Genomic DNA, 20,172 nt, shown 5'->3' with positions numbered 1-20,172 from the left:
ATATATATATATATATATATACATATATATATGTGTGTGTGTGTGTGTGTATACACACACACACACACATGCACTAAGCTATGTAACTAAGGAGATTTTCCTTTCTGCCTTCCTGCCAATTTGCCTAGAGTTGAACTGTGTGCTCAACTGAAACAGTTTTCTTCCCTTAAATCGAAGTTCCTGACAGAATCATCTCATTCCGCAGCCAGCTTCCCCAGAGCCACACATTACCCTTTTAATCTGGCTCTTTTCCACTTTTTAAAAACTTTTACCACATAGATTCTTTTATTACACTCAAGTTCCTTTTGAAATTTAGGTAGCATATAATTAATAAATCTTAGTCTTGCCTTGCACTTATTTAAAGCAAGCAAAAAAATCAGAGCTAATAGCATAATCCAAATATGAGCCTTTAAATTAATCTTACTACATTTGTAATGATCATATTACAACTCCCCAACATTTTTTCACTTGTTTGTATTGCTGAATATATTCATCAAGGTATCACTACAATGGAGGATGGAAAAAAATGGGCTAATGTAGTAATATGAGAGGCAAAATTGCGAAATAAAAAAACCTTTATAATCAGGCTAATACTACTGACATGAGCACTGCATTATCAAGGGTTGAAAAATGCTCAGTATGAATTTAAACCTTAAAGGCTCATACTAAATAACCATGAATGAGACTACTTCCAATGACATAAAAGAACACTGAAATTAATTTTTTAACTTATAAACTTCAGTTTTCACTAATTCAGACAACTCTCTAATACTAGCTTAACTGCAAATAACATTTGATTTGCTATCTGATTATTCTTTGTGATATATTAAGTATATATTTCAGTTGCTATACAGAGAAGCTATCAACGATATTACAAGGAATTCTGTAAAATTTTTTTACTATCGACTAAAATATTGACATTTACACGAATTTAATATAAAACTGCAGAAACACTTATTTGAAAAAATAAGTGTATACAGTAAACTTTTATCTGGATATATCACAGTGTATAATAACTCTATTTATTATTCTGACCATGACGAAATGCCAAATTCTGAATATATATGTGTAGTTGTGCCATATAGTATTTATTAAATTCTTTGAGGTATGTATGACAAGCATTAAGTTTGATAGTCTAATTCTTCAATGATGCCAGATAGCAGAATTTAAAGCCATGATTAAGATGATTAAGCGACCTAATACTCTTACACTTCAACATTATTGGTATGAATACTGTCTTAAAATTCAAGTTCCAAATATATAATAAAGAGAAGACCTACCACAAAGCAAAAAAAAAAGCTAATTTTTGCTACTTGAGTTGCAGTAAGTTTCCCCACAGTTTTGAGTAAGAATTCTTGTTCTTTCACAGTAGGATATGACATGCGAGACAACTTAGCTTCCAATGCATGGCTTGACGGAAGCTGTCGAATCTCCATGATATTACTGAACCTTACACGAGACTTTTTGGGAGCTTGAAAGAAAAAGTATAGTACAAATCATTAAACGTTTCCCCTTGCAGCCAACAAAAGTCACAAGTTTTAATTTACTGATACATGCATATTATTTAACCCATCTGTAATCAGTCTTGCACAATCAAAGAAAAACGGAGTTATATCATGACCTGGGGCATCTTTGCTCACTCAAAATAGTTAACAGGAAAAACATTTTCATTTATTAAAATGTTTTAAAGGTTTTAAAATGAGACCAATGTTCCAACAAGATTTCTGCAACTGTATACACAGACAACAACCTGGGTCAGGATTATAGTACGATTATTTTAGCATTTACATAAAAATTTGCTTGGATTTTTCCTCATACTCAATGAGAATTACTTTTCTGGTCAAGTATGCAGAACATTCCTCTATAGATCCATTCCTTATAAGAGAACATGATGCATAAATACTGTGCCTTATGTTGAAGCTGGCATTCTTTCTTCAATTCACAGAATCATCAAAACTCCTATAATTTGCTATCAAGGTTTGTGATGGCATGGTTGAAGAGGACATCATTCATTTTAAGATAGACAGACAGACAGACAAACAGACAGATAGATAAAATCATAGAGACTTCTGGTATTTGGAAACTATTTCCAGTTGAATTAATAAAAACTTCCAGTCAAACTTCTGAAAGACTGTAGTCCAAGCCAACACCACATGGTTCAAAAGAAATGCCTGGCGATCCCCAATCACTAAGTTTGGGGATGGCTTGAATGAAACTAAAATTTCCATCCATTTCTAAGATAAGAAATTCTAAGTTTTCCTTACTTTTTTCAGTATCAATGTTTGTGTTCTCAGGTTTTTCACTTGGAAGATCATGAAATTTCACAGGAACATACAGAGGTTCACTCTGGAATATAACAGAAACAAAAACAAATATAAACAGCAAGTATAATAGCTGACATATTGGCTAAAATTTAAATGGATGCTATGTAGACATAGATGCTACCCAAACACAGCTATTCACCACCATGCTTATATAGCATAATTTTCCCAAAATGCATTTTCAAGACTTAAAAAGACTCAAATGATCCACACGGGTACAATGACAGAAAAGAATAAGTTTAAAGTTTAGAAATGTAACAGTATATCATTGATACATTATCATATTTAACATTTAAATGCCATAAAAACAGACCTCTCTCCCAGCTAAGAGATTATCTCCCATTCTGTTTCATTCATTCTTTTAACAAATACATATTGAGTTCTTACTATGTCAGGTGCTGTTCTAGGTCCTGGGGATATAAGAGTGAATAAGACAAAGTCACTGTCCTCCGTGATCGTGGAGTCCACAGGGGAGGCAGACAATGAACAGATAATTGTGTATATAATAATGTACACATATTTGCCAATTTGTTTCCTCTTGCTACTTAAGATTCAACTAAAACCAAAATTTCCTGAAAACTTTTTATAGAATTAGTAGATAAGAAAAAAATAGCTACCACTTATCAGTTCTTACTATGCATAGGTACCAAGTTCAGAGCAGTTCAACATACATTTCTCATTAGTCCTTGCAGCAACCTTATAAAATGGTATTCTAAAGGAACTTTTCTAGGAGCTGAGATATAAAATAACAGAATCAAAGCCCAGTTTGTATAACCATGCTCTAAAGCTCTATATTTTTAAGTGGTTGTAAATTTCTCAGCTGTTTTTGCAAATATTCTCCACACGATCTATATTAAAGCACAATTCTCCAACTAGGCTGTTTCTTAAATTAACACAAAATGTTTTTGGGTTTTGTTTTTTTTATATATATATCTGTGATTTATCTTTTAACTCCTGGTATAAAACTCTACCAATGAAAAATAGTCAGTAAACGAAGAGACAACAGGATCTGGAAATAGACATAGTCATAACCTCTTTGTTATATTAACTTTTCATTACAGCATTTGGCCTAGAACCATTTGACATATTCATCTTACAGATAATAGCAACAATTAGTAGAGGAGTAGTTAGGTGAGCAGTCTGCCATCTCAGCTCTGCCTTCTACACCGAAAGAGACAACTGATAATCTTGTTGATAATTAAGATCCCAGAGAAAAGAAATGACATTTTCTCTAAGTGTCATAAACTCTTTACAGTGCCAGGTTACCTACCTGCATGTGAATGTAGCTCTATAAGCCAGACAAACAAACAAACAACTGCACTGTCAATAAGGTCAACATGCTAGTGCTTCATAAATTGGTATTAAATTTTAGAGTAACTTTAAATTTTTTCTCAGATAGAATGCCACATCTGAAACTATACGTTAAAAAGAGATGTCTTAATGATGTCTAAAAAGAATAGATTCTTACATACTCTCTCTCCAACTAGATTATAAATGCCTAAAATAAGTGAATATATTAATTATTTTGCTTGCTTATTATCTGTCTCCTTCTCCTTCCCAAACACACACTAGAACATAAGCTATATTTCCAGAGTCTATAACAAGTGCTTAACACATACTAAGTGCTCTTAAAAATCTGTGGACTAAATGAACAATTTGCTTATATATTCTCAGTGTCAAGCAAACACATTTGTTTCTAGGTGATAATAATAAACAATGAAGTGACAAAGATGGTAAGAAACAAAGGACTGTCCTTTACTATTTTCACTCAACTACTTTCCTCTTCCCCTTTCCCCTGTGGTGGCTGAACTGCTTATTTTTAGGCCTCAGGTATCACTAAGAGACCAAACCGAAATTCTCACGGACAGCATACACATATAATATATAAATATAACACATATTCTAATATAGCTGAGTTGTTATCCAAGCTATTTCAGTTCTTCCCACCATGGCCCAACTCCAACTGCTCCATTCCTAACGAGAAAAGCAGCACTTACCAAAGAACTATTCATAGTTGTATCTGTTGTGCAAGCAGCAAAGTAACCTTCAGCATCTGCGAACTACAGATAACAGGACATAAAACTCAATTAAACTCATGTTATAAAGTAGGGCTATTATCAGTCACAGCTCAAAAGATTAGAATCAAAAATCCAGAGTAGACCAATAAGAATATAACTATTAATAATAATAGCAGCTAATGCCCAAGTATTCAACCACACAAGGCAGGCATTATCATCTTCATTTTATTGATGAAGAAATTGAGGATGAGAGATTTCATCTATGTAACCGAGTCAGGATTAAAATTCAAGTTATCTACCTCCAAAACTTATGCCCTTTTCACAACCCTATTGTAACATTTCAGATTAGTAGGGAAAGGAAAGGATGGGTGGATTAGTGAAAAACACAAATGACATCTTAGTATTATCATGATAAGTATTAATCTCAAGAGTTCCCTAAATGGATCTCAGGGACTGAACCAAACTTTAAGAACCACTGTGCTAGTGCCTGTCTCGTACCCACAATTACCTCATCATTATCCCTGCTTCTAGTAGGAAGAGATTGAAAAACTTGCCCAAAGTCACACAATCAGCAAGTGACAGAACAAGCCTCAAATACCAGAGCCCATGCTCTTAAGAATGCTTATAAATTAATATGAAAAACTCAATGTAGAAAAATGAACAAGAAATAGATAACAGACAAAAGAATTCTACTGAGCAACAAATACATGAAAAAGTAACCAAAAACATGCATTTTAACAAGATACTACTGTTCACCTATCAAATTGGCAAATGTTGAGGTTTTGGTAAGGGTTCAATCTCAAATACTGCTAACAGAGATATGAATTAGGTATAACTGTGAAACTAAACTTTTTAAAACTTAATTAGGTATAAGACTAAACTTATTTCTGCTATAGTTTTTTTCAATATATACACATAAATATATAGCTATAGATAATATCAAATATTTATAGTGGTCTTAAAATGGTAAGATTATGGATAGACTATTCTTGTTCTTATTACAATAATTTGTTTTCAAAAAAGAACATTTATCACTATAATTAAAAAATACTTGACATTAAAAAATGTTCTAGTAATACTTAATTACACAAAAAGTTGTTCATGATATACTAGTAAGTACAGAAGCAAATTATAAAATAAGACATAATAGTACAATTTCTTTTTTGTACAAAAATGAAACAAAAATGCACGCATGAAAAAGAATGGCAGGATATATGCTGAAATACTGTCAATGGTCATTCCTTGAATGGTAGAATTTATTTACTTCTTTTTGTTAATCTGCATTTTCTAAACTTTTGACAATGTACATGTATTAATATACACATAACATTCCTACATGTAATACTACAGTGTATATGCATTTCTATAACGTATACGATTACTTTTGAAAAGTAAAATATGTACATGTGTACACACACACACACTTTTCGCAAGTTAAATTTTTGTGCACATATGAGTATATACTTCCAAGCTTTACCTCAAAAACAATTACTGAAAAGCCCTGACAAAAATCCAATGAGTATATTTCTCAAGAATGTACTCATTGGATAAGACAAGAAATAACAATAAGTTAACCCACAAAAAATAGAGAAAGAAAGAAAAACAGTGGTTACCATGGGCTGAGAGAATGGGAGAGGGGAGTTATTGTTTAATAGGTACAGTGTTTCTGTTTGAGATGATGAAAAAGTTCTGGAGATGGATGGTGATGATGGTTGCACAGCAAAGTGAATGTACGTAATGCCACTGAACTGTACATTTAAAAATGGTAAAAATGATAAATTTTTTGTTATATATATTTTACCATAACAAAAAGGGGAAAAGAAAAAACAGGTTGAAATGGTAAATTTGATGTTACGTATATTTTACTCCAATTTTAAAAAGAGAGAAAGGGAGAATGAAAAAAGATTGTCAGACAGTCATTCTCAAAAATTCAGTTTCTACTTCTACGAATCAGCATGTTATGTTACATCACTGAAAGAATATAATTTGACTGACTAGCCAAACACCTGAAACATGCCCTGAAATATGCTATTTTCATTTTAATATATAAAACCTCAAACTCGTTTGCTTCTACAATCAACTTTACAACCAATTAGATGATACGCATCCAGTCTGCAAATGGTCAGCTCCCCGGTAGTCGTCTTCTTCCTTACTCTCATCATCTTCTCCACATTAATTGATTTTGGCTAGTTCAAAAATGTTTAACATCTCAGAGGATGTCATGAGGTAAGGTAGAGAAAGTGTACCTTTGATTTCTCATAAGATAATTATGATACCAAATTGATTAGAAGAATAAATTTTAATTTTGGACAAAAGTAGGTTTTTCTTATAGCATGCTATCTTTACTCACTTAATTGAACAATTCAAAATTGGACTATTCTTCAAGAAACTAATACATCTTTAAAGTTTGAAAAAAGATAACCCCTCTCCAACAAACACTTAAAATTTAAACTTACAAAAGCAGCATGCTTTCCTCGAAATCCTCTTGTACACTGTTGTCTCCATGGCTTCCAAATAATAAAGCCCAAAAGGTACAGAACAAACATAGATGTTTTTGCAAAGGTGCTGAAGAATGGTTTATTGTACTGAGTAAAAACATACTGTAAAGGAAAAAGTTAAACTATGAGATGACTTTAAACCTTATTACTTTTCTCTGATAAAACAAGGCCATGACATGATTTTTAACTCTAGAAGTTCATTTGGAAGGGAAAGATCAAAAGGGATGATAGAAATATTTTAGATTCATTTCTGAATATTGTATTTGCCTTGCATAAAAAGGGTAATACACCCAAACAAAGTAGGAACAATTTGCAAAAAAAGTTTTGCTCAACATTCATAGAAAACCTATTGTACAACAGTATTTATGCTAGGGGCTAAGGAAAAATGAGACAGGTTTCCTGAGAAGAGATATATATGAAGAGTAGGTTTTTGAAGGTTATGAACTTTCCTAGGAGCAGCTATTCTTGAGCTGTCTGAAAAAGTGAGTAATAGCCCAAGCAGAGTAAAAAACAATGAAACAGAATGGTATATGCATTCAGAAAACTGCATGCAATTAATGTTATTAGGAAGTTATACAAAAACCCGTAATCTTCGTTTAAATTGGAAATACCAGTATGAACTCATGTTTTTCTTTTCTAAAAAAGAATTTCGTAGTTATGTGCAATGAAACGCCTAGAAAAAATTGGCAACCCTCGAAGAATGAACACCTCTAGAATCCAGATAGTGATCTGAACTATTTTGCACTAAAAGACAACATGGGTTGTTGAAGAAATGTCTATGTTCAAGTATGGGGCAGAAAATGTACCAGCTGAGCCTGCGGTACCTTTTGCCAGAAAGCAAATAGGATATTAAAGATTAATGGGGTCATATTAAAAGGACAGTAGAGCTAATTTGAAGGGGCTCCCAGTGGTCAAAGATAGGACAGGGTAAGCATCCAAATGAAAAACTACAATTGTTTGATATGTCAAATATACAAAAATCCATGAAAGTACAATGCAACTCAAAAAACCCTCAATTGTTGCTACTGGAAGTTTCTAGGCAACGTTACTCTAAAACGAATAAAGGAAAAGAATCAAGATTAATCCAATCTTTCCTATATGAACCATGTTTCAGGATAACCAAACAGTAGTTGTGGAAAAATTCTCCTTCAAAAATTTCTCCTAATAAACGCAGAAGGAATGAGCCCTAGAAAAGTCACCACTTTATAAGCCCTAATGAAATACTCTATCTGGGCAATAAACATAATGATATTCAACTTTTACCTAAAGGTTGATAAGGAACTGTATGGTGCCCAAATTGGCATCACCCAAAGTAACTGCAGGCATTAAGTGCCTCACGCTGTAATGTGAAAGGAAGTACCCCATACCACCAATGTATTTTTTCATAAAAACTCAAACTGAATCAAGAAGACTTTACACCTAAATACCGTTTTATAGGAAATAAAAGGGAAAGAGGAGCACATTAAATGACATGCCAAGGAAGCAATCAGCTAAATCCAGAATGTGTGTGTTATGGACTAAATGTCTGGGTCCCCCCAAAATTCGTATGTTAAAATCCTAAGCCCTAATGTGGTGGTATTAGGAGGTGGGGCTTGTGGGAGGTGACTAGGTCATGAGTGGAGCCCTCATGAATGGGATTAGTGCCATATTAAAGAGACCCCAGACAGCTCCCCCACCCCTCCTGCCTGTGAGGACACAGGAGACTGCCATCTAAGAACTAGGAAGCAGCTCTACACCAGATAGCGAAATTGCCAGCACCTTGATTATACTTTCTAGCTTCCAGAACTGTGAGAAATAAATGTTTGTTGCTTGAGCCACCCAGACTATGGTAACTCTGTTACAGCACTCCAAAAGGACTAAGTGTGAATTATCCTACAGGAAAAATGATCCAGATTTTCCAACAAATCAATGACATGATAATAAATGAAGCGGGGGAAGGGAGTAAACAGTTAAGGAATAAAAGTGACAAGTTATAACAAATGCAATGTGGGATTTTTGTTTGGATCTTAAACTAAAAAGATATCCTTGACACAACTAGAGAAATTTAAGTATGGACTGGGTATCTGATAATTTTAAGGAATTATAATTAATTTTGTTAGATATTATATTTTATGGTGATTGTATTTTAAAAAATTAAAAGACTGTTTCAGTTTGAGATGAATATGAAAGAATTTTTAGGTGAAATTACAAATAGCTAAAATTTGCTTTAAAATACTGCAGGAAAAAATGTTTAGCTATGTTATACACCTGAAACTAATATAATATTGTATGTCAACTGTAATTGAAAAATAAAAATTTATTCAAAAAATGTTTGGGAAGGAGTTAATAAGATTGAGAAAACTTGATAATTGTTAAAGGTAAGTGATGTGCACATGAAAATTCATTATACTCCCTTATTCATTATATTCTCTCAACTTCATATATGTTAGAAATTTTCCATAATAAAAAGATTGATTTTCTTTTTGAAATATAAAATTTACCCAAAAAGTTTGATAAGCACACTTGACTGAAGAATTAGACACCTTACATATGCTCTTGAATAATGAAATTGTAAAATATTCTCATACTAACAGATTTTACTTTTTCAAAAATAGGGTTTTGTTTATTTATTGCTTAGATATGGATTGCTAAATTATAATTTAATCAGGTGTGCTTTTGTACTACATTTTATTTCATGATAGATAAAAGCCAAACTATTTAAAACTAAAATAAAATTTTAAAGATAGGCTTAGTTCTCTATCAACATTAAAGAGATTTCTTTGTATTTAAACTACAGAATGTTAATCTAAAAGTGATTAAAGAGTGAAAGGTTATAGAAAAGTTAAAAAAATAAATCGCCTGTTGTGTTCCAGAGACTAATTTGAAAAAGGCTAAAAATTTATTTATTCATTGGATATGTCAAGTGTCAACTATTTACTTAGCTATGACATGAGATGACCAGCAGTATCAAACTGCTTTTTTTGACATTCAAGGTCATTTATAAATGCTAGTTTCCTTTTGTGTATTAGCCTTATGATTGCAACATTTAAGTTGAAATGCAGTAATTTCTGAAAATAAAATTGCTTGTCTTTTTGTAGCGATCATTAACCAAACAGAATAAAGTAACTATACAAATAGAAACAAAAACTAGCTTGTGAACTCAAAGTACCACATTACTAAATAGGTCATCAATAAAGACAAAATAAAATTTAACTAAGAGCACTGTACTTCACAGTGTTTGAATTAGCAAACAAATATAAATGTGTATGCACCCATGCATGTGCAAAATAGTGTGCAATACATGAAAACTCTGATCACTTTCACTCATTTATCCAAAGGCATTCTTATTTTCTACTAAATAGTGACAAATAGTTGTGGATCTTAGATGGATGTTCCCCTAGAAAATAGTATTTATCGTGAAAGAAATGAATTTAGGAAAAAAGATTAAACAGAAACACCTTCAAATAATAAGAAAATATGTATATATCTCACTTTCTAAATAACCATCCCTAAATGATCCAAGACAACTATGAAAAAACAAACAGTATCCTTTCAGTTTCAACTTGAATTTACACTAATTCAATATCAAAGAAAACATAAATAACTCAACAATATTCAAAACACTGCTTTAAGTAAGCATGAGAGATAGTAATGATTAGAGATACTATAGATTAACAAGAATATTATTATAATAATGCAACATCATTCTAAGACAAGAATTACATACCGAAGTAAGTTCTGAGGATGCGACCCATATCACATCAACAAGTAGGAGAATAACAATCCCAAGAGCCATTCGTTTGCGCTGAGTGAAACCACTGCTCTGGGAATTCATTCGGTTCATGATAAATACACACACCATTTGCAGTCTGTGTTTCAGAAAATACACAGAGGATTTTAAAAAACACAACCATATACAAATGCGAAAATCAGTATTCACAGAAACATCTGATATTTGTTAGCTAATCTTCAGTTTGAAAATCACAAAGTAAATAAAAGGTGCGGAATTTACCTTATTTTAAAGGCTTTTCTGAGATCTTCAAGAGCAATGCCTGAAAACTTGGCGGATCTGAGTCTAAACGGAGGTGAAGAACTCAGCGCATCTAAACGGAGGTGAAGAACTTTAAATAAGATTCATCACATCCTTTTTTCTACTCATCTTTAAGATGAACGCAAATGAAAGGAAAATATCAGAGTATTAAATATAATTGACACTATTCTCTAGACTTCAAATTATACTCAGAAAAGTACATGGTGGGGAGGGGAAGCAATATTCAACAAACTGCATATGTAAGAACAGCTCACTACTGGAAAAGAGCTTCTCCGAGTTTCATAAATACGGAAGGAACTCCGTTCGCCGCTCACGTCTCTCTCCACAGGAATCCACGCTAGGGGACGTCTAGCCACGCGCCTGTTTCTAGTGTCTTTTCTGTCTAGTATCTCCTTGAGTGGAGTTCGGTTATTTGATTTGTTGTGAGTCTTAGGGGCGCGCTTCCGATCACTCACGTGTTAAAGGGAACCGGCACTACACCCTCCTCCATCCAGCCGCCACTATAACCTAGACATTTTAGATCGATACAGCAATTCACGAGAGTGGTGTGGAAACAGCTGTTAAGGGGAATCCTTCCCCCCTTTTGGAGGAAAACAGAGTTAAGCCAGTGACGCCTCCCCAGGGCGTGAGTTGCAGCCCTGAAGCGGCGGGGCACGGGGAGCTTCCCCGACTGCCAGGCTCGCACGCCCCTGTCAGCCTCCCCCTCACTCCGTCCCTACAGACCGTTACCACTTCGGTCAAGCCACTTCGGCTGCCACCAACGGCTGGTGGTGGGACTGTTCTTGGGCGCTCGGTCCCGGTTTTGGCTCCGGGTCATTTCGGTCCCCCTTCCCCCCGCCTGCCTACCTGGCCTTCCTGCCCCGCGATGGCGTCGTGGCGGCACCATGAGCGGGCCCGGCCCGGCCCTGCCGCCACCCAGCGCCACGGCCGCGGCCTGGGACTCACAGAGCTGTCACGGCGCCTGACATCGCGCTGCTCTGGAGGTCCAGCCCCTGAAGCCGCGGTGCCCCTCCGGGCGAGGCTGCCGAAGCCAGCCGGCCCCACTCGGCCCGGGAGGGCGGGGAGCGGGCGAGCGGAAGGGACCGCGTAGGCAGTGATGGCCGCGGAGGCCCGGAGCTGGACCCTGGCCCCGGCCCCGCCCCCGGCCGGCCAGCCAGCCCCGCGGTCCCGCCCCCCGGCCCGACGGCGACGGCGCAAGGGTTACGTCACGGCAGCGCGACCCCGGGGCGCGCGGGGTGTGTCTCCTGGATGACTCGGTGGCTCCGAGAAGGGTAGTGCCCGGCGCAGGGCGCAGAGCATGGAGGTACCGCGGTGACGCCGGGGAAGAGAGGAGCCAGGAAGACGTGGAAGGAGAAAGAGGGAAGTGGACGTGGGTGGGTGGGCGGAGCGAAGGACGAGGGAAGGAGCAGATCCTCCAGATGACCCCGCACTAGAACAAGAGCTAGCAACTCCCATTTCTTACAAAGTTCGGCCACGAAACTCTGGATATCCCTTTCTCGAGGAGAGGGCCTAAAAGCAAAGTGGCTTGGGAGAACTTTTGTATGTAAATCAGATCCCAGCTGTTGGAGTGGAAGCTGTGTCCCTAAGGCAAGCTACTTCACCTCCCTGGCCCTCAGTTTCCTCATCTGAGAAGTGGGCATAATGTACCTGCCTCATCTATTTTTTTGTGTTTATGCCAGGACTACATGAGTAGAAATATGAAGAGGTTTGATAATTCATGGCACATAGCAACAACTCCACAAATGTTAGTAATTATTGAACAACAGATCTTTCTTAACCATCTTTTGAATATCCCATAAGAAAAACGCTTTGCCAGCATTCAGATTTGTATTTAGAAAACAAAAACGAGACAAAAAGATTCTGTAACTTTACTGGGTTTATCTACCACCAGTGCATTTGTAACATCTTTATCAGATGGTGCGAAGAAATTAAATTTTCTTACATTTGTAGTCACAGTGTAGTTCATTTCTTATCTTTTAAATCTATTTTACTGAAATTTAATACACATTCAAATGACAAAAACAATGCCGATGGACTTTTGTGTGTGTTTATTCAGTCAGTTTCCAAAAAAGCGTCAGCATGAAACACTCTAATAAATCATTAAGAAACTTATTATACAGGGTAGAAAAATCTTACTCATTTATTTGAAATTACTACTTGGGAAAATTTGGTTGCAGTCATTAATCAAATTATTCCACCACCTGCTTTATTCTTTTCTTTCTTTCATTTACTTTCTTTAGGTGTCAGGCTCATAATATGCTTTTTTTTTTTTTTTTTTTTTTTTGCTACACTTATGGTATATAGGCTGAAAAAATAATAGCATTATGAATAACTCCCAGCCTCTAACAGGAACACTGGGTTCTAATTCTTAATCTGACCACAATTTGTTGTGTAATCTTGAGGATTATTATTCTCTCTACTATGTACAATTCCCCATCTGTAAATATGTTGATACTGTCGTCTGTTTCTCAATTAAATAATACAAGTGATAGTACTTTGTAAATGAATGTAAATATAAATTACCATTATTACCACCAATTGCCTAAGCATCTACTCAAGGACAATGCTGTGACATTCTTGTAATGGATAAGGTAATGTTAGACAGACTGTCTTCAAGTAGTCTCTAATAGGTCTATTTTCCATTAACACTTTTTCCCAGCATTCTGAGGGAAATTCCACTGGACTACTCTGTGATAATAGGCCTTAGTGTGGTTTCTGTGCTGTGACACCATAAGGATTTCTTTCTTTGGTCCCCACATATCTTTTTTGTTGTTTGTTTTTGTTTCATTTTTCAATTAGATTGACATTCAATATTATATTAGTTTCAGGTGTATAGCATGGTGGTTAGACATTTATATAATTTATGAAGTGATTTCCTCCCCCCTCCCCATAAGTCTAGTATCCAGCTGGCACCATACCTAGTTATTACAATATGATTGACTGTATTCCATATGCTGTATTTTACAACTCCCTTGACCATTTTGTAACTACCAATTTGTACTTTTAAATCCCTTCACTTTTTTCACGCAGCCCCCCAACCCCCCTCTCATCTGGCAACCATCAATTTGTTCTCTGTATCTATGAATCTGTTTCTGTTTGTTTATTTTGTTCTTTAGATTCCACGTATAAGTGAGATTATCTGGAATTTGTCTTTCTCTGACTGACTTCACTTAACATAATATCCTCTAGGTCCATCCATGTCGTCACAAATGGTAAGATTTCATTCCTTTCGTGGCTGAGTAATATTCCACAGTATATATGTACTGCAACTTCTACTATCCAGTCATCTATTGATGGGCATTTAGTTTGCTTCCATATCTTGACAATTGTAAATAATGCTGCAATTAATGTAGGGTTGCATATATTCTTTCGAATTAGTGTTTTGGATTTGCCCAAGGCTAAGTCCTCAAAAACTTCAAAGTCTTTGAAAACTGCTTTCTGATCTGATAACTTTAACTCTTATCTCTATGTGAATAAGTCTTATAAACTTATAGGCCTTATAAGCCTTATCTTTTCCTCCCTACCAAATCCCAACCATCTACAAATACAAGTTCCACAAGAGCAAAGATTTTTGCCTATATTATTTTATTGTCCACCATATCCTTAGCATCTAGAATAGTGCCTAGCACAGAGTTGGCAGTCAATATTTGTTGAATGAACGTGAACATCCTGTTGTCTCTTGACCTTTCAAAACCGGATTTTTGTCCCACATCATCATTCTGTCAGACGGTAACATTATTTGCCTACTCTCACAGGCTTAAAAGGCTGATCTTTCATTTTGATTAATTTCCTTTTTACTCTTCAAAGTCAATCACTCTTCAAGTCCTTTTGAAATCTCTCAATAGTAAACCCTTAAAATTCACCAGGTATTAAGTCTGACACCACACACACACACACAATCCCCTGAAATATAATTTCCCCAGTAAAGTACATATGCCACAACATGAATAAAAAAGCAAGTTTGAGTGTGTATACAGAGCAGCCACTAGCTAACAAACTCCTGTACAGCAGTGTCAAAGACTACATTGAAAATGGAAGCCCTAGTAAAATTACAAATGACTATGTCATGAGTCTTTGGAGCTTCTAGATAATAATTGAAATCACCTATAATACTTCTGTAAATTCCAAGTGTGAAAACCCAAATGAGAACAAGCAAAAAAATTTTTATTCAGAGCTTGCTGTGGCAAGGTCGTCAGCCCCCATCACTTGCACTTGGTGACAAAGGCAGGCAGAGGAGTGTGAAAGCTCTAGAGTAGAAAACGGAAGACTTCAGGTGTGCCCTGATTGGAGGTTGTTGGCATGGGGAAGCTGGAGGAAGGCTAACCAGAAGCAAGGCGCTCTGTGTGGTGGGTTAGGGGTGCATATTTGCCTTTTTCTTGTTGGTCCTAAGTTGCAAATAGGACAAAAACTAAGGAAGCTCACGGTTATTGATCAAGTCCTGGCCATTTTGGATCAGTTGCCACGCAGGTGGTTGCCTTTCTGGAATGATTGCTGCAGAGGTTGTGGGTCAGAGTTCTATTTTTATATATGCTCTGGCCATTGTCCCTTTGTATATTTAGTCTCCCTTAAGAATCTACTGTGAATCATCACCTTCTCTGCAATCCCTACCAGAATGCTGGACACATACCTCAATAAACATGTGATTTGATTTGCTTGTAAGACCTGGTTTAATGGGTTGAGGTTCACAATTAAAAATATGCTTTGTATATAAAAGATTGCTTTTGAATTTGACTGTTACTGCATTTTACGGGGTAAATCATATGCCATGATGTAAGTCATAATCTCAGGAGGTTCTGAAATACCGAAGGTACTAAGGGTTTATTGTGTACAACCAAGTCCTAGATTTTAAAATTTTTACATGCAGGTTGGAGGAGAAAAATATCAACAGAAATTTGAATTAAAGTCCCAAACATCCATAGAACAGTCATCCCAAGACAGTGTTTGATTGATGGCCATTCATTGCCATGCCCTTGAGGGCATGGACCAGAGTTCTGAGGACATCATCTCCAGTTAGAGAAAGTGTTAGAGAAAATAGGTGGATCTGAGCTTAGTTTTAATGATGGGTAGGATTTTGATGGGGGCAGAGGAAAGGAATTATTTTTTTTTTTAAGACAGTAAGAGTATGAGTGTAGGGGTGAAAACATTCTTTTTCCTTTTATACTTCTAGGTTCTCAGTCTGTCCTGTAAAATTAGGCTGACAAAAGACAGATTAACAAGAGAAAACCAGTTTATTAGCACATACAGTGCACATCATTCTGGAGAAACCTAAATGAAGAGTAACTCAAATGGGTGGTTAGAATGTGGGCATATATAGCATTTTAACAAACAACAATAATTTGTAGGGATGTGACAAAGGAAAAGAAGTTGCAAACCTTGGGAAGGTAAATAAATGGAGGAAACCAATAAAATAAGGTTTGTTTGTGCAGGTCCATCTTGGCTTTCTGTCTTCGTGGCCATAAAACTTCCCCAGGAAGGGGGATTTATGGCAGTCCTCTTTTTTCAGAAGTTTCTGCTTTTATTCAGAAAAAGGAAGTTCCAGGAAGACATCTTTCTGCATCTATCAATTCTCATGGCCTCCAGCTCAAAATAATCCTTATGCCAAAGTAGCATATTTTGGGGTGGGATATTCTGGTCCCCTACATGAACAAGAGAAAAAAGTGTGCCGAGAGGCCAGTTATAAAACTGATTTGGCAGAACACAGCATGTATGTAGAGAAGCAATGAGAAATAAGACAGGTGAGTTCTGGGGAGATTTCAGCATGCTCTGAAAACTAGGGAGTTCGGACTTTCAAGTTGTATGTGAGGAGAACCTAAGAGCTTTTAAATGAGAAACACTTCTAGTAAATGAGAAATTATTCAGTGTCCACTTGATGTCTACCAGTGTGGTGGTACATACTGTGGGGTACAGCAGAAGACGATAGGGCCTGCCTTCAAGGCAATCACAGTATAGACAAAACTGATTATCTAATTAGGGCAGTTGCTTGCTAAACTAGAAGACACTGAACCTAAATGTACTTCTCTTAGTACTCTGTACCATGCTGGACACGAAATTGATGCTCATTTGGAAAATGAGCATTAATTAAAGTAATAATTGGCAAGGAACTAGATAAGAAAATAAAAGGCCCATCTAATCGATCCTGAGGAGTTTGCAATGACACTGTCCACGACTACTCTATACTTTCAACCAGCTGACCAGATCCCTGTAAGCTGCGTGGCCACTGCAACAGGCTAGAACATGGTCATGAGGAGCTCATTGTCAGCCACGTCCACTCCCAATACGATCTTGATCTCCTCAGCTTCTGACTTGCTCTCTCGTCTCCCATCTTCAGCGAGGCTCTTCTCCTGATACATACCTGATACCACTCACCCAGTACACCTTGGCGCTTCCTTCTCTTATCATTTACGCCAAAACCTGAGCTCTCATCTGCGGCTAGGCACTCAGTGAACAGCCCAGCCTGAGCCTCAGAGTTCCTTGAACTCTTCCTCGGTGTGTGTGGCCCATGAATGGCCCAAGTGGCATCAACTCCCCAGTGAGAAAATTTGAAAAAACAAAACAGGCTTGATATGTGTAATAGGTGGGTTAGGACTCATCCTGTTGTCTCCCACTTTGAGCAGCGGCCCTACAACACAGAACAAACAGTAGGTAGCGAAGACAATCATGTTCTAAGGTGAGACATTAGATTCCGTCTGTGGGATTTACAAAGGGGCTGTCCTAGCCCAGTTTTACTCTCCGCACGCCACTGCTAATCAGGCTATATATTCAGACTAAGAATCCATGAGAGGAGTTGAAAGATGGCAAAGTATGAATGTGTTTGAAAAGTTGTCAACTGATCTGATTATCCTCATCAACATCCCCATAGAGATTTGGGAGGTGAGCTTCTTCCTGCTTCAAGCCAAGCAAGGAAGGAGACAGGCACTTCAAGGTCTTGGCGCATGTTCTCTTGAGTTTAAGGAACACAAGGGCTGGTGCCGAGTCTGAGGGTGAGAGGATGCAGCTAGAGCCGAAGGAGGCTAGCTGCTCTGGAAGCAGGATAAGAAAAGGGGGCTGTTATGGAAATGGCCTGTACTTCCAGCTGGGGCAAATGAAGATAAATTCCTCATAAGCCAGAATTGGACCCCATGAGAGGGAGCCATATTTGGTTTCTTAAGAGTGACTCTATCCATGAGGGCTGCCTAGAGGGATGAGGTATTCCTAAAAGAGAAGCACGCACGGGAAGTTTTTAAGTGGTCAAGTGGATGAGACAGGACTATGCCAAGGGAACTACAGGAAACATATGAGGTCACACAATTAAGTTCATGAACTCACCCTAGAAAAAGTGCTACATGCCCCATTGCTGAATATCACTATGGTCACCTTCGAAGTACTCCCCTTGGGAAGCTATGCACTGACGCTAGCACCTAGTCCACCCTTCAAAGCAATTTTGGAACACTGTTTCTGGACTGGCCATCAGAGTTGTCGTCATATTACCCTTGATGTCCTGAATGTCATCAAAATATCTTCCTTTCAAGATTTCCTTTATCTTCAGGTAAAGAAAGAAGTCATTGGGGGCCCAATCAGGTAAGTAGGGAGGATGTTCCAATAGTTATTTGTTTACTGGCTAAAAAATCCCTCACAGACAGTGCCATGTGAGCTGGTGCATTGTCGTGATGCAAGAGCCATGAATTGTTGGTGAAAAGTTCAGGTCGTCTAACTTTTTCACGTAGCCTTTTCATCACTTCCAAATAGTAAACTTTGTTAACTGTTTGTCCAGTTGGTACAAATTCATAATGAATAATCCCTCTGAAATAAAAAAATGTTAGCAACCTGATTGCCAACAAGTTTGCGAACGTAATTGTCAGACCTTGTATTTCCTACAAAAGTATTCAAGTAAAACAAAGGTCTGCATTTGGAATATACTATACCAATAGTGTTCTAGTAAAACTTGTTAAACTAGATTTCCAGGAAAAGGGGCCCCATTTGTAGTGTTTCTGGCTACCATGGTATGATTCCAGGGCTCCTGGTTCCCACCACAACCAACTTCAAGTTACTAACATGACATCACTGAACATGGAGTTGGGAAAAGATACACAGTAGGACACCATTATGGAACAGATACAGTAGACATAAGTAAACTCAAGAACAGAGATAATAGTAAAATGTAGTTAAATATTTATGAGGTGATGAGTATTTATTATCTTTAACTTACTGCATTTATTTAATTACAAGTTTATATATAATTTAAATTTGAATAACAGCTGGATTTAACAACCACGCAAAATTCCTGATATTTGAGCAATGATCTCTTATGAGTTTGTATGGGCAAATTCCAGCATACCACTGTACCAGTCCTAGAAGGCACAAATGACATATTACATCCAAACCAATCAAGGTAAGATCTCTTCTGTCACTTACCTGGCTTCTTTCCTCTACCCTATCCCCTACCCATGGAGGCATCACACACAGCCTAATGAGTGGGAGAGAGGAAGTAAACAAGATGGGGAATAAAGAAACCAGCCAAGTTTCTCACCCAACCACAGGGTTTCAGGCCTGAAATAGCCCTGAGCTGGCAGAAGGGTGAAACTTAAATTGGATGTCAGTTAGTAGTTAAATGATTATTAGAGTAAAATAGACTTTTCAATAACTGAAAATATCCAGAAAAGCTAAGCAACATGCCTGCTCTTTCACACTGTGGTAGCAAAAAAAACAGATAGAAAACAAGTTTATAGAGGAAAAGGCAAGAAAGAATAATGTTATTTTCTCTTTGTATTCTACAAAATTTAGCTCACTTGATAAACAAATATAGAATTATATATTGTTATATAACAAATTACTCGAAAACTTAACTTAAAATTTTATTATTTCATATTTCCTGTGAGTCAGGAATTTAGGAGTGGCTTAGCTCAGTGGTTCTAGCTTAAGGTGTCTTTATGAGGTTGCAGTCAAGATGTTAGCTGGGCTGCCATTGTCTGAGGGCTTTCCTGGGGCTAGAGGATCTGCTTCTAAGATGACTCACTCTCATGGCTTTTGGTAGTAGGCCTCAGTTCCTCCCTAGTTGGACCTCTCCACAGACTCCTTGAGAGTTTTCATGACACGGTGGCTTGCTGGCTTCCCCTAGAGCAAGCAGTGTAAGAGGGAGAGCAAGAAAGAAGCCACAGTGTTCCCTGTGACCTAGCCTAGGAAGTCATACCATCACTTCCATTACATTCTAATCACTAGAAACAAGTCACTAACTCTAGCCCATATACAATAGGGGTGTGTGCAATGGGGGGGGGGATGAGAATTAGGCTTTACCTTTTGTAGAGGGAATTGTCAAATTTGTGAACATA

At 37.0% G+C, this 20,172-nt stretch overlaps 1 protein-coding gene across 3 annotated transcripts in view; it reads right to left on the bottom strand.

The window, feature by feature from the left end:
- Nucleotides 1–12,030, bottom strand: part of SLC35F5 (solute carrier family 35 member F5) — a 36,648-nt gene extending 24,618 nt beyond the window's left edge. Inside the window, exons 1-7 of one of the 3 annotated variants that reach the window (XR_012497388.1) lie at nt 11,714–12,030; nt 10,829–10,919; nt 10,544–10,685; nt 6,796–6,939; nt 4,319–4,381; nt 2,265–2,346; nt 1,281–1,471 (exon numbers count right to left, since the gene is read on the bottom strand). Coding sequence is in view for 2 of the 3 variants with exons in the window: in XM_019731128.2 (XP_019586687.2) it covers nt 1,281–1,471; nt 2,265–2,346; nt 4,319–4,381; nt 6,796–6,939; nt 10,544–10,685; nt 10,829–10,919; nt 11,714–11,753 (753 nt within the window). In the remaining variant the exon portion in view is untranslated. Of the gene's footprint in view, nt 1–1,280; nt 1,472–2,264; nt 2,347–4,318; nt 4,382–6,795; nt 6,940–10,543; nt 10,686–10,828; nt 10,976–11,713 lie in introns of all 3 variants that reach the window. The other 2 variants (XM_019731128.2, XM_074335450.1) reach the window with 2 other exon arrangements.
- Nucleotides 12,031–20,172: the final 8,142 nt, after the last annotated feature.

Source organism: Rhinolophus sinicus, linkage group LG01 (genome assembly GCF_036562045.2).
Source record: "Rhinolophus sinicus isolate RSC01 linkage group LG01, ASM3656204v1, whole genome shotgun sequence".
NCBI lineage: Eukaryota > Metazoa > Chordata > Mammalia > Chiroptera > Rhinolophidae > Rhinolophus > Rhinolophus sinicus.
The sequence above is the reverse complement of the archived record's forward strand: the minus strand, read 5'-3'. Positions and strand labels throughout refer to the sequence as shown.